Source organism: Dendropsophus ebraccatus, chromosome 15 (assembly GCF_027789765.1).
Source record: "Dendropsophus ebraccatus isolate aDenEbr1 chromosome 15, aDenEbr1.pat, whole genome shotgun sequence".
NCBI lineage: Eukaryota > Metazoa > Chordata > Amphibia > Anura > Hylidae > Dendropsophus > Dendropsophus ebraccatus.
Window position 1 is genome coordinate 68,207,298 of NC_091468.1, and position 15,807 is coordinate 68,223,104.

General features: G+C 40.4%; 1 protein-coding gene across 3 annotated transcripts in view; it reads right to left on the reverse strand.

Annotated features, from left to right (window-relative positions):
• Positions 1-2,599: 2,599 nt before the first annotated feature.
• SYNE1 (spectrin repeat containing nuclear envelope protein 1) overlaps positions 2,600-15,807 on the reverse strand; it is a 385,540-nt gene continuing 372,332 nt past the window's right edge. For 2 of the 3 annotated variants that reach the window (XM_069955314.1, XM_069955313.1), the window contains 7 exons: positions 15,258-15,469; positions 13,380-13,580; positions 10,704-10,832; positions 9,837-10,049; positions 9,126-9,218; positions 8,322-8,380; positions 2,600-3,465 (listed from right to left, as the gene is read on the reverse strand). In XM_069955314.1, coding sequence (XP_069811415.1) covers positions 3,225-3,465; positions 8,322-8,380; positions 9,126-9,218; positions 9,837-10,049; positions 10,704-10,832; positions 13,380-13,580; positions 15,258-15,469 — 1,148 coding nt within the window. In that variant the 3' untranslated portion in view covers positions 2,600-3,224. The remainder of the gene's footprint in view (positions 3,466-8,321; positions 8,381-9,125; positions 9,219-9,836; positions 10,050-10,703; positions 10,833-13,379; positions 13,581-15,257; positions 15,470-15,807) is intronic. The other variant, XM_069955312.1, reaches the window with a different exon arrangement.

Consider the following 15,807-nt stretch of genomic DNA (forward strand, 5'->3'; position numbering starts at 1 on the left):
GCAGAGAACTTCTTTGATATACCTTTGGATATAGTTATTCCATTCACAGCTAACACAATCCTATCCTTAGTGGGCTATTTTTCTTGCTCAGGTGTTTTTTTTTTCAAGTTTTTGTATTTTTCCCCCCGAAAACAATTTTGGCATACTTTTTGTGCTGGTTATAGTTGGGTGATGATTGCTGCCTCCTACTTAGTTTTGGATTATACAACTGGTTAAAAAAAAGACTGAGCTTGGGAAACTGTAATCTGTGCTTTGATGTGGCCAGAAATTGGGTCATTCTGTCATTCAGCATGGTCCTGTCCTAAGGCCCTCGTGTTGTTGAATTTTCCTTTCCCAGAATTCCGAACTCACAGGTCAACTTCCTAGGTATCATTATTAAGGACATCCCTGGTCATTGTGAAAAAAATTCTTCTGCCTCCTTCTCTATTGTTAGGTTACTACTTCTACCCTTGCTTGGATTAGTCTGGTTAATGCCACTGTCCCTCTTTATCAGTTCCTCCATGGTTGCATTAGCTGCCACTGCACAATATATACATCTCTGACTGCGTTGGGGTACACCGGGCTGATTGAGCCACTTAAAAGATGCCTTTCAGTCTTTCCGAATAAGATAACCACTATAACATCTTAATCACAGACCAGTATATCTCTCTTCGTGTATTAGGCCACCCTTAGATTTCATTGCTGAACGGTTTTATATTCTTGCACAGTGGAAAGTCTTCATGTCATAGTCTCCAGTATTAATCACCATAATGAAAAAATGCCGTATCTGCATTTCAGTTCTGAAACAAATCTCCCAGTGTCCATTTGAATGTGAACTTTCTCTTATACATCGTTGCTTTCTCGGTATCTGTGAAGAAGCGACAGTTCAGACTGCTGACACGGAATACACTGACACATCGCTAGCTGCTAACATTGGTCAAAGTAATTGTCACGTCTGCTGACCCAATGAAGCTAGAAGTTTTTCTTAAGCTCAACAGAAAGAGTCAAATATTGTAAAGGCAGCGAGACATGGGGGTTTTTACTTTCTTAACTTTTATATAGAATTTGTAGCGCTTGACTTTTGTGTAGTTTTCAGCCTATACTTACCATTTCAGTCTATACTTACCATAGCTTTCAGACTACTTAAACATATAATGACCGATCATAACTACTGATAATTTTACATGAAGATGTGTAATGTGTCTGAGGGGTAACTAACACAGTCAACTTCTTCTGACAGATATATATCTCAAATCTCCTAAATGTGTCTTGCCTATAAAATACTGGATATTGCAGTCTTATTGTAAATACCTCCCCCCCCCCCCATCCATCAGACGAGTAGGTTGGCAGATTGGCCAATAGATGCAACATTTTTTAGAATCCAGCTGGGTTGCACAACTATGTGTCTTTTTGTTAAACTACACCCCCCCCCATATTTCTACCTAAACTTCTTAAAGTGATACTGTCTCCCCCTTAATCTCTCTTCATTTCATTGGTGGACAGTGTCACCTAGGCGGGACTTTATGGCAGTTAGACCCCCTCTCCCCGCCTAGGTGACACTGTCCACTAAAGCAATGTTAGAGCATAAAGCAGACACAGACAAGTGTTATACAGGTATATATCACATGTGTAGCATCTAACCTTGTGGGTGACACTATCACTTTAAACTACTGCTCCGGTCTTTTCCCTGCGGCAAGCTTTTTTTATTCATATTTTTATACATTTTACAGTAAATAACCTGTTAAATAACCTAAAAATTAAATAACCTGTTAAACTTATTCTTTGGGTTATCATGGACATGCAGATAACCATTTTTATTGTTATTATTTTTTCGCTCTCTCAATAAGGGATTACTATTTTATAACTTTATTTCATAGCTATCTTACTCCATAGGGTTTAAGTTTAAGTAGTTATCTGATAACTTATACTATATAACTTACACGGTTAGGCTCCCATTCTGTCAAAATAATGGCCATTTTTACTGGACAGCCGTCATTTAACGACAAAAAAGGACGTTATTTTAAAACAATGGTCGTTATTATATGAACAACAGCCGGTATTTTAAAATAATGGATGTTATTTGCTATTAAAGGTTTTTTTCCATTCAAAAATACTTGTCTCCAATCCATTCATAACAAAGGAGCAGAGCAATGATAGAGAGATCCCCGTAGGGCACGGAGGTCAGATCCTCCGTGATCTCATACTTGTCCATTATGCAATGTCTCTTACCTTCCTCCTCTGTGCCATTCCTAACAGTGTAATCCTTGGTCTGGAGCACCATTAGGAGACCTGCCCCGCCCCCAGAGTGCTGATCCAGCAGCGCAATGGTGGAGGGGCAGTGCTCTTAATGGTGCTCTGGACCGAGAATTGCACTGCTAACGGCACAGGAACGGCGTTGAGGAGGAATGTAGTTGTAGTTTTGCAAAGTTGGAAAGCCAAGGTTCCCTACCCATGGTCTATAGTGTAGATTTCCGGCTAGCAGTTCAATGGAAAAGTGCTTCAAAATGGTGAAAAAGTGTATAAAAGTATATGACAAAGACACCAGACTTAGCGTGCTAATATACTGTATCCATAATGCATCGAGTACTCAGCTTGATAAATAAGCAAGACACATAGACCATTATATTTTACAATATCTATAATTGCAAGAAATCAATACAAACAGAACTTGGCTTAGCAAACTGTACATACATAAATAATATTTTCTATCTCTTAACATTTCTTATTAATTATTCTGAAATCATGATTTTATTTCTTACATCCAGTTGATTAGCCCCAAAAAAGTGCTATTCATTTGTACATCCTTTATACTTGAACTAGAGTTTACAGTGATTTCATGCTTCCCTCGACACACCAACACACAAAAAGCCCAGAAACAAAAAAAAAAAAAGCAACGGGGAAAAAAGTAAAAAAATATTTGCCATATAAGCTATTTAAAATTTTATATTACAAGCGTCTAAAATAGCTTCATAATTGGAGACTCTTTGTCCAATACTGATAATGCTCAGGGAGAGGATAGAGAAGTATAGAGAAGGTATCATCTATGCATAGTCTTCTGTGGGTCAATACTGATGTCGCCTCTCCAGTGTCTCCGAGCGTTACTGAACCACAACATTTCGTGACCGATACAGTATTGGTTTTATGCTTAAGGGTTAATTCGGGGAGTAAAGCTGCCATGATAAGTGCAAATAGAAGCTGCAAACAGCTCCTATAGATTCCACAGTGATTTCCATTAAACAGGGTGTTCATATAGGCGGCGGCCCGTTGGTGTATCTAAGCATCGGGTGGAAAGACCGCGCAAAATTATTGGACAGAGTACAACTGTAGTCTTCTTCGGTCATTGGTACAAGACAGGCGAGACCAATTAAAAGCAGCAGAAGAAGTTGAAGTGGGAAGGCCGCCCGTAAAACCCGTAGAAAGAACGACTGGTGTCCTTGAACCGTATTGGCATCAGAATGGCAGGAACCTGAGCCACCGTCTCTGGACCTGATAAACAAGGTTAAGACAATGAGTGTAAAGCAATAGTTCTTTCAGCCGCCGTCAGACTAATTTTAGTCCCGACTTTTCTGGACCATAAAAGGAACTCTCTAGAAAGGCAGGACTGGATACTAAAGATCCAGTATACTGACAGCTTTTCTAGCATATAATCAATCAGCTATAGTCTGGAAACCATCTTGAAGTACGTACAGTATTCTGAAAATGTTAAAGTCTAATATGTAAAAGTTTATATTTTGCATACACCTTCACTACAATGCAGTATGATACATATAAATGCAGCAACAACTACAAAATCTTAAATTACGTAAAGGTAGAATCTTGCACTGAATCAATAACCATAGAGTAAACTTAGTACATGGCTTAAAGCATACCTGTTATCAAGTGTGTTAAAAAGAAAATCCATGCAGACTTGCTTGGGTACTGCCTGTGGTCCTTCCTAGACTCACCCCTATATTTTTAATGTTTTTCTTTAGCAGTACTTAGCTCCATTACTCTGCTCACCTTATCTGCAGTTCTACTGTGTGGGTGTGTACAGGAAGTGATGTCATCTGTCCTCACAGACGGCCAAATAAGGGCAGTAGAGGAGGAAGTGATGTCAGTAGAGGAGGATGTGAAAATTGCATTGAAATCAATGAAAAATTTACATGCTCATTATTTCGATGGCCGTACCAGACATCGCCCATTGTTCAATAGATTGTTGTTTGGACTTCAGTGCAACCCATTTCACTATGAAAACAACGGCCGTTCTTGTTATAAAATGTACATCATGGGAATATAGCCTAAAACAGATACAATAGTGCCCAATAAAATACCCACAACTTCCTAACAGTAATGTATATTTCTACAAAGCCTAAATATATGAAAATGTTATTTTTCTGACCTTCTGTTACTATAAGCAGAGGAACCATCATTAGGATAACAATTAGCCGGTATGGAAATCAGGCCTGTCCGTTCTCCGCTCTGCGTTCTCCTGTGCTTTTGATTAGGTAAAGTCATTTCACCTGCAGACTGAACTGCACTACATAAAAAGACTATTTGTACTTCCCTTAAAGCACTGTAATTGATGGTGCATGTATTTCTTTGTACACTCTATACTTTGGATTTGATTATCCGTAATCACAAAAGCAGCGAGCATTTACGGTTATGTTAAAACGGCCACAAGTCAGTGGTTCATCTGCATCTGGGAAAGTCAGATTAAATTATCTGAACACTACTGGACTAGGTTTAGATACACAATTTGTATCAAAAGCCCCTACTACATGGGGCGATACAGAGGAGCAAATGGGCGCTGTCAGTGCGTGCAGGCTCCTTGTTTCCCGCCGCTATTACATGTGCCGCCAGTGAGCGGGTGACAGCAGGGGAGGGCGGCTGCGGGGAGCTGCCAGGGTGATCACTAGCAGCCCATAGGCGATAGCAGCGGTCTCCTATACCACGGAGCCCCGACAACAGATCGCTGCTATCTTACTCGTTTGTCTTTCAACATCTTAAAAGACAATGACAAATATCAGCTCACATCTTGCATGTCAGCTGATCACTGTCTTATATTACACAAGACGATTATCATCCGTAATGGCCGATATTGGCCCAATTTGGACAATAATCTTTTCGTATAATAGGGCCTTAAGTATACACTGTTCAGTTACCGTAAATTTAGTAATTTTATTGTTTTACTAGTTGTGCTACTGGTAAGTTGAAGGGGCAAAAAATGTTTTCAACTTATCTGGTGTCATAAAGTTATATAGATTTGTAATCTACTTCTATTTAAAAATTCCCAGTCTTCCAGTACTTATCAGCAGCTGTATGCCCTGCAGGAAGTGGTGTATTCTCTCCAGTCTGACACAGTGCTCTCTGCTGCCACCTCTGTCCATGTCAGGAACTGTCCAGAGCAGCAGCGAATCCCCATAGAAAACCTCTCCTGCTCTGGACAGTTCCTGACATGGACAGCGGAAGCAGCAGAGAGCACTGTGTCAGAATAGAGAGAATACACCACTTCCTGCAGGACATACAGCAGATGATAAGTGTGGGAAAATGTAAGATTTTTTTTAAAAATAGAAGTAAATTACAAATCTATATAAAACAGTTGATTTAAAGTAAAAGATTATTTGCTGGAGTACCCCTTTAAGAGGCAAGCATTACATAGAAAATATAGCATACTTTGGATCCCCCCCCCATTCTTTGTAAAGCTTTTAAATCCATCAGCAGTAAATTGAGGTATTCTCCATACACTACACACAATAGCTCAGATATTGTACACAGCCCTCAGTATGCCACCATACAACTGCAGCGTAAAGAGGAGCCCGGGCGAGGATTAGTCGCTATGCTAATTATAACACCTAAGAACCAACCTTATTACTTGTTATTACTGTCGAGGCACAAACAATCTGCGGCATTGGATCTGTATACAAACGTTCCAAAGCCATTAAAAAATCCTGTAAAACCTCTTTATTTTGTCTGGCCTTAAACCGAAGTCTATCAATGTTTACTGATCCAGTGCAAGATCAAACGCAACGTCCTCTGATCAGAAGCATTTAGAATAATAAGGAACACAGTGACAGCCTGTTCTGTGTTATCAGTTACTACTGCAGCTGACATCAAACACAACCTGTCTGACTTGTGCTTTTGATTAAGTTCTCTATTCAATTGAAACCCGTTTGTATTCCATGCTTGTCTGGATGACAAATTGAATATTGTGCTGTACTGCAAAAAGATGCGTTAATCAAAAGTGCCGGTGGAGAGGAAGAGTGCTGCGGCGGCGGCTGGGATGGGATTAGGAAGTGGACCTCGCTGAAAGCTGCAAAGCTGTTAGGACGCACACTGGGCCAGATGTTTGGCAGCGGCAAGATGTGAGCTGGAGAGGCGATGAGAGCTCAATGCTTTTAATAACTAGATTAAATCACACATCAGCTTGTCAGTGAACCTGCTGCTTTCCCTCCTGTCTCCATAGAACGCATGCCGGGAGGTGGTGCACAGAAAGCGTACGCTCACGCGGCAAGTCTATGGGTGGAAAAAGCAAAAACTCCAAGTAATATCATAACCTGGGAGCCGCATATATATTCACCCACAGCAAATACAACTGGACAAGTCTGATGACTGATTCCTATTCATGACCAGATATTTGTCCGGGATGTCAGTATTAGAGATGAACGAACAGCGCTGATGTTCAGGTTCTTACGAACTTGAACCATCGGTATTTGACTCCCACAGTTCTCCCGTTCCGTGGGGAAGGTGGAGACAGCCCGAGTCCCACCTGGAAAACAGGAATACAGCCTGGGCTATAGGTTGTACTCCTGTTTTCCAGGCGGGACTCGGGCTGTCTCCGCCTTCCCCACGGAACAAGAAGACTGTGGGAGTCAAATACCGATGGTTCGAGTCCGTACAAACCTGAACATTAGCGCTGTTCGATCATCTCTAGTTAGTATAAGGTAACGGCACCCTCACATATTGTCAGGACAAAGCTCCTAAGGTGGTGGAACCTTCCTTACGTAATTTTCTTCTTCGGTAGAGATGAGCGTGTCTCTAGCACGTTCTGGTTCGTCTGAATCCAAGAATGCGACATTTGATTTGGCTGCAGAAGATGGAAGCAGCCCTGAGACATTTTCCAGGACTCCCTAGGGATGCATCCAACTTCTGCAGCCACTGCAGAACTAACCCAAGCGTGCTCAAGAGTCGCTCATCTCTAAATTCAGAGCTAAATGGAGATGCTATATGCATGGGATGATGGGCAAAGAGGCAAAATGCTGTCATTTCTGATGTCTTCCTGTCTTTGTGACTCTATTGGCGATATTTGCTTGAATTGCTATATACCAAATTGCCATCATAGTATATTGTTCTCATGTATGGCTATAGCTAATGAACATGTGCTACGATTCCATAGAACCCTACAATTTCTATGAAAATACATATTTTTAGAACATTCATGTTCACAGGTGATGAGCAAGACAATGTCTGAGATTTTCTAAATGGCAGGCAAGTTTATATTGCATAAATTATTTACTTTTTCAATTGGGACGTGTTAAGCGCAGCACTTCAAGGTTAAGGTCACACAATGTACAAATAAGGGCAAATGATGGCCGTTATTTGCCCTTATTCTTACATTGTGTGAACATAGCCTCAGTCCGCTACATATTCAGGCATAATGGACTTTCCAAATCTTTGTATACTTATATATAGGATTATTAACAGAGGGTAATGTGATTTCATTGTCTTAGGTGCTAAGTCTGTTTTTTGCGCTAAAACTTTTTTTTTTTGGAAACATTGTTGATGTAAGGGAGATAAAAAGACTAATGCAAAGAATGAAAAAAAAAAAAAAAAAGGAAAAGAAAATGGCGGAAGCACACAAAATAACGGCAACCAAAAAGTACAGAAGCTTTTTATGCTGAGATGCAAAACTTACTAAAGCAATATTGGAAGCAGAGTCTGCACTCTTGTGGTCAAAAGTGTGGGAAACTTTTTGAAAAAAGTTTGAGAATTGTGTTAGTAGGGATTAGTGAGGTTAGCAGAATAAAAAAAGGTAAAAGAACCGTCACCAGATCTAAGGACCAAGCTGTTCTGATAATGAAGAGTACAAAGGAAGCAAATGCCCACAATATGGACAGTCCATTTTTCATACTGGTTCCAAAATTATGGAACAGAGCCTTAAACTTAGGTCTAGAAAACAGAGGATGATAAAAGTAGACGCCATACTGAGTAACCTGCCGCCCGGTGAGGCTCAGCCTAGTGCAGCTATGCAATCCAGTTACGTGTTTCGAAGGGCTAGGGTTGACTTTCTCAAACAGGCACGATGGACTTGTTCTATCATCCTATGTGTTCTAGAGTAGAATGTGGAAACCAGGAGAATAAGGTACCTGCTAGGTGGGTTGTTGACAGAGGGTCCAGGCTGTGAGACACTACATTTGCCCCGTGGCTGTTTGCAATGAACAGGGGGTAAAAGAAAGAAGAATGTTCAGTCCAGGCAAAAAAAGACAAGCTACCGGTGAAAAGAAAATCAACAAAATGAAAAGTGCAGCAAAAGAAAATAAAATCACATGAGGTGACCAATACCCAGGACATAAGGAAACTGGCTTTTCAATTTTGAATCTAAAGCTACAATTCTAGAAGAATACAGTAAGGGTTCCATGAAATATACACTATACAATTCCTCATATATCGGGATGGTGTATACCTGAGACTATAATAAATATGCAGAAAGGAATCACCATATAAGTATCGAGCAAATTTATAGGAATTATTTTTCAAAATTAAAATCTGAAAAGCCAGTTTTCCTTGACAATTTAATACTAGGACCTACAGGGATGAATGTAGAAAATCAATTAAGGAGATCATATAGTTTATAAGGATAGATGTTATTTAACTAAAGTATAAAATGAAGTCCCGACACCAGCAAAACCGATTAAAATAGAATTAAACAGAATCATAGGGGAGGCCAAAATAATCCCGGCTTCAGTAACAGAAGTGTCATTTTCTTTATTTCATGCAGGAATGAAATGTCAGGGAGCCGGGAGAGCTGAACATTGCAGCGTGAACTGGTTTGTTTGGGAATGGGAGATGTGTTCGCTGCCTTTCCTAGCGGGTTCTCTAGTGAAACCTTTGCCTGGTGTGATCCATGGAATTGTATTTATCCTCCTATGTGGACACTATGGTTGCATTACCGTTCTCTCCCTACTCGGGGTACTTGTGCCCGACACGGGACTGAGGGATCCAGAGGTGTCTAACTCATCGGCGGAAGACCACGATGACAACTCCTAGTTGTAAAAAGAAGCGGCATTATTATCTGAAGAAGTAAAACTTATTTCACCTTTTAAAGAGGAACAAAACAGCACTTAGACTTCCCAAAGCTCTTAAAGGGGTATTCCCACACCTAAACCTTTGTAAAGTGACATGAAATGCAAAGAAAGCAAATTTGCAAATGCATCGTAATAGCAAAATTACTTCTTTTTTTTTTAAGTTTGTCCCTCTTCTCTCTCTGCCGTGTTGCCTTGGAACCAGACCACCGCTCTCAGCTATAATAGCAGTGGCCGAGCAGTGACGGCACTGGTGGTCAGGAGCTGGTTAGTTTATTTTTACTTATCTTAAGTCATCCCACATGTTTCTAGAGACTGAACTGTTCCTGGAGACATGTGTAATGCCAGAAGAAGACAAGCACATTCAGCTCAGGACCACTGCGTCGCATCCTCGCTCTCCTCCCAGCACTGAACCAGAAAGTGAGAGTGGAGCACGGCAGGGGAGATGGGACAACCCTTTTACTCTCTGTTCAGGAAAATAGTGATTTTGCTTCCCATTCCCAACAACATGCTAACGTACCAACAACCCACATTTAACTACCCCCCCAACACTTGTTCACCGTAAACCCCAAAACTTACCAGCTGACCGCTGGAAATGTCCAGGATTTTCTCAATTTGTTTGATGTGCTGTGTCACTTTCTTTAAGAGCACTTTGAGTCTGTTCCCAATGACATGCACCTTCTCTTTGGCTTCCAGACAATCCTTGCCCTCTGCATTGACAAGTAACTGGCAGGACATGTCTTGTAGAGATGCCACCTTTAGCTGAGATTCAAGCAGCTCACGCTTGATTTGCTGTTACACAAAGACAAGGTCAGCAATGTCCTCGTAGATATCTACACATTAGACTAGCAGCAGTATTTCACAATGACAGTTGTCATTGCTTTAATAAAACATATTATATCTTCTATAACAAATGGGCCATGACTGCAGGATACACCACAGGGGAGATAAATAAGAAGCGGTGCCAGTCTTAATGTAAGGTGGAAGGTCGGTCCAAGGCCTTATTCACACGTCCGTAAAAGATGTCCGTAATCGCCCATTGAAATCTATTGTGCTTTTCACACATTCCGCTTTTTCGGGGATCTGCAATCTGTACTGTAAAAAATCGGACATGTCCTCGTGCAGACTGTGATTGTGGTAGGGATTATTATAGAAGTCTATGGGATTCATATTTTTTAAGGACGTCACATCCGTTAGGTCCGTATAAAAACATGGATCAAATCTAAGCAAACTAAAATTGTTCACATTTTACGGATACGGAAACAGATGCAAATACGGATTATTTTTCTACTGATCACGGAGAAAAAAAAATGGGATTTGCGGACCAGAAAAATGGCTGAACGTGTGAATGAGGCCTGACAGTAACTCGGGCTGTTTGATAAATCTGCTGCATCACTTCTATTTTACCAGTCTGATCCAGGGTAATAGACTTTAATCTAGTTTTACCATTAACAGCTTGTGGTGATCCTGGAGAGTGTCGGCATCCAGGCTGGGGTTGATCGGGGCGATTTCATTTCTTCTTCGGTCGATGTTTTCCAACCAAAGTAGCAGCCCGTGGCTCATTTCATGGAAGTCCTGCCATAAAGCAAAATTTAATGAAAAAAATAAGTGTGAGTGCTATGGTTATCTTAGGAAATAAAGCTCCGCATATATAAAGAGCGACAAGACTTCAACTCTACGACCGTCTGCCTGTCAGGTGCCATAATAACAGATGTAACATAAAGGGAAAAAAGAAAAAACTCGCACAGCTGATCATTAAGGAAAACGCGCATTACGCAAGAGATGAACAGTGGTTTTCTAATGTCCCCTTTACACGTCCGGGAAATTTACACTGGAATTCCGGCACGGATGCCTCATAGAACCCTATGGGGGTATCCAGATTTCCAGACAGCTCCAGATGCACATCCGAAATCTTTCTGGAATTTCAAATGCATTGCATAGCAGCCCAGGCCAGCACCTGGTCAACATCCGCCAAGTGCTGACGCTGGTCCTTTAACTGTACATGCTCCTGAGTGATTACAGTTAATAGCGGCGCTGTGATTGACCAAGCTCGGAGCCACTGGCACCCAACCCTGTCAATCACTCTTATGGTCGGAGGCAAAATTATACCTCCAGCCACAAGAGGCCGCTACCTCCCCCAGCGAGTGATGTTATTCATGCATATGCAGAGTGAAGGAGAAGCCAGAGGTGAGCAATGCTGCAGTAGGTGAGTATGACTTTTTTTTAAATGTTTAACTTTTTTTCACAGCCAGGAAACACTGATGGTCTCCTGAAGACTCCTACAGATCAGGGTTTCCTTGTCATGAAGTAAGAAGTTGTGTATGAAGAAGTGAATAGGTTTTACTATTTGGAATATATGGTTGGAATATCAGCTCCACTACGTTACACCTGCTCTATTTTACGGTTATGGGGTTTATATCTAGAGGGTCCAACCAGACTTTAGAGAGATAAGAACATACAGTATGTCTAGTGAAATGACTATGTGGTTCTTATAGGTAACATAACAGCGCACTTTATCGGTAATTCCATCAATATTGTTAGTATTTATTAACCTGTACTACAAACGGACTGTGTTTGAGGCTCGGGTTCAGCCATCTGTTTATGGGAGAGATTACACTAGTGGAACGTTTGGCACTGAAACGGTAAAACATAACTTATTCTGCAATTCTGAATTCAATGGGAAAACAAACTACAAAGTGGAAAAATATAAGTTTCTTATACCGTAAATCTTTATTCGAATTGTTTTCAGGTCTTTGCTGCTTATAGTCATTTATCAATGGAAAAGCCAAAACTACAATCCCTAATGTTTCGCCTTTTACCTAGTATGCCAACTGACTTCTTATTAATTCCAGTTTATGAGATTTTTGGAGCCCAGTGATTAGTTGATAGAATAATGTGCCAAAGCTTTTATGCCTCTAATACACACAATGTAATAGGTGAAGGGAGCGCAGTGTGTCAGCTTATACATGTACACTAAAGCCTGGTGCATTCTAGGGTAATAGGGTGCAGCTCCGAGCAGTAGAACTGAGGCAAGTGGGCATTAAGATCACATCTGAAACTAAAATAATTTTTAAATTGTGGGCAGGTTGGGGAAAAATCAGTAAAAAATATTGTATACCCCACACAATGTGGATCACAGCTGAAGATGGGAATGGGTTCAGAGGAGTACACATTTTCTTAGGTTTTTACCCCAGCCTGCCCACAATTAACTAGACATCCCCTTTAAGGACCTGGTCATTTCTGGTCTACAGGCCATGGTCATGTATTTTTTGTTTTTGTCACCATTCTGAAATTAAATGATCCCTTATCTTTGCAACAACACAGCAATACAGGGCTTTTATTTTTATTTTTTTAAGGAGGACTAGTTGTAGTTTCTACCATTTTGGATTCAGCCGGGTTCACACTAAGTTTTTGGAATCTGTTTCTTTGCGAAAAAATGGATGCCTTTGTATGCATCCGTTTTGTTAAGTTTTTTCATTGACTTCCTTAAAAAAAAAAAAAAAAAAAAAAAGGATCCAAACGCATCCGTTTTTTTGGGCCAACACAAAAACATTGTCGGCCGTTTGTGAACAAAAAAAAAAAAAAAAAAGAAAGAAAAAAAAAAAGAAAAAATGTGTTTTGAGCCATTTTTTTATTAGTTTTTTTTATAATGGAAGTCAATGGAAAAACGGATAAAAACTGATGCATACAAATGCATCTGTTTTTTTGCATAACAGATGCAAAAAAATGGACTGCAAATACGCAGTGTGAAACCAGCCTTGCATGTATAGTACGTTATAATTTTATTTTTATTCATTTAATGTTAGAAGGACAAACAAAAAGCACTTGTGTTTTTATTGTTTTTTTACTTTGTTGACCTTTTTTCATTTAGTTATTTTAATGCCATATAGGCACTTTTATTATTATTACAGTATCCTCGCATACGTAGGTATACCAGTATATCGCGCCTGGAAATATATGTAAAACCAGTTATGTTATCTTATATAATGAACGTGAAGTTGCTAGAATACCTTTTTGGTAAAGAAGCTAACGTAATAAGTAAAATAATACCAAGTAAAATGATTTTCCAAAAAAAGATTCTGGCAGAATGGTCTGTAAATAAGAGTAAGGCATGTTATAGACCTGGCACTGCATTAAAGCGTCCTGTAGTGAGCTCCGCCAGTCCTCTAATGTGCTGCCCACACGGTCCCATCTGAGGTTCATTTGTCTCAGCCGCTCTTGAAGCTCCTTGCTTTCTGAAGTATCTGCTTGAGTAAACTCTGAGCTGCACAGGTTAATGGACAGGACAATAGCTTTCCGACCATCCACCGCTTTCTGAAGTTCCTGGTAAAAGGCAAGTAAGGAAACAAAATGATGGCTGTCATGTATAAACAAAGGCTTTGTTACTTCAATGAACAGGCATTAGGATAATTTCCAAATAAACTCTACTATAGTATATATGAGGGTTAGTACACAAGGCCATGTCTAATCAGAACACCACAGCAGTCAGTCAGTCAGTCAGTCACATCTCTTTTGGAGCCTAGAAAGTAAAATGGCAATACGGTTGGGTCTCCTCCACTTTAACTGCTTAAGTGTATAAAAAGGTTTGGGGCAACATTACTCTAAGGGTCCTATTAGATGAAGCGATTTTTAACGATTACTGATCATAAACGAGATTGTTTATCTTTAACCTCAAATCGTTCACCATATTACACAGAACGATAGTCATTAGTTACGTTACGACGATAGTTCACTCCATCTGATCCCAGAAAATGAAGGAACGATGTGGAATTATACTAAAAGATTAGTGAACAAATGCGGAATTACAGCAAACGATTAATGATGATTTTGTCGAAAGCAAAACGAGCAGATGAATGATGATTGATTTCTCATTGGTCTTTTGGTTGTATTCAAGTATCGTTTAAATTTGGATGATAAAACGATAATTTGTAAGATAATCGTCCACTGTAATAGGGTCCTAACGTCTCAATACAACCTGTTTGCACGTACCGAATACTAAACCAAAAGAAAAATCTTTGTAAAACCAAAAACAGAAAAAACACAGCAATGACAAAGTTTGTGTTGGCTCTTCACTACCTATCACACAGATTTAGTGTGTGACTCGAGCATACTCAAGCCAGATCCCAGAGCATTTAAATACTGGTGGCTGAAGAAGTTGGCTGCAGCCATAGGGAGGCCATAGTATGTATCCATGTTTCTAGGACTCCCTAGGGCTCCATCCAACTTCGGCAGCCACTGGTATTCAAATGTTGAGCTATCTGACTAGCATGCTCGAGTCGCACACATCTCTACATTGTAACTCCGAATATCAGGACAAGCTACATAGAAATAGCTGGTCCTATATCCAGGACGTCAATGCTGACTAATAATTGTAACTAACATAAATCACTGAGGAAATTTGTTGTCACTTTGCCCTTTCCCCATGGTAGCACTATGTGACTTCCATGTTGTTAGGATGCAAACGTTTCCAAGCCATTATCCCAGTCCTCTACTCCCGTTCAGGCATATGTTGTCAGGTTCCCCCAGGGCAGAACATATACAGTAAAACATGCCAGCGCATAATTTATCAAAATTAGTTAACAGACAGTCTGGTGTATGACAGGAAAGTGCAGGCTTCTTTTCTTAAAGTGTCCCTGTCACTTAAATTATGTGACGATTATACGACCAGATAATTCGGCAACAAGCCAGAACTTTCTTCTAAATGACACCAGTTACCACTACATTTAGGCCCACTGTGACTGGTGTTCTAGAAGTAACGCTGGTTGGGTGGAGGTCATCATGTAAGATTTATTATGGCCAAAATTTTTATTTTAAGCTCAATACTGCTGCATAATAACATATAAAAAATTAAATGGCGAGAGGTAAATAGTTTTCTAGCCACAAAAATCAATGAAGCAATATAAGGGTAAGAGAAATTGTGATCCAAGGAGGTATGGCTAAAGACTGCGGCAAGATGGGCGATATTAGGTAAAAGGAGGAGACATAACCCAAGAAAGTTACCTTCAGCTTCTTTATTCTTTGCTCAATAGTTTGTATGTCAGTGCTGGAATCCAGCCGCCGCAGCCGCCCAAGCTCCTCCTCGGTCTCTCCCAGCCAATCCCAAATGTTGTCAAGGTCTGACATGAACTGCTGCCATTGCTGCAGTTTCTGCTTCATCCGGAGCTCCTTGTTAAGGGCTTGTGCGTGGATCAGTTCCCATCTCTCTATAACACCTGAGATGCAACAACAACAGAGAGCTGTAATTGTGGAAATATCTACTTCCCAGGACAATACGGTTGAGACAGCATGAAATTCAACATACCCAATATCATCTGACAGGGAAGAGCCAGGAGGCTGCCATACACTATACACCAGGGAGGAGGAACATTTTGCCCTCCACCTGTTGCGAATCTACCTTTCCCATCATTCCTGGACACTATTGTAGCTTTGCAAAAGCTGGATGGCCGAAGATTCCCCATCCCTGCTGTAGACAGTCGGCCTCGCCTGCTAAAGTCAGTGGGTTTAGTCGTCTTTTGTCTAAAGAGTATGGGCACCTTTAACTTCATTATGC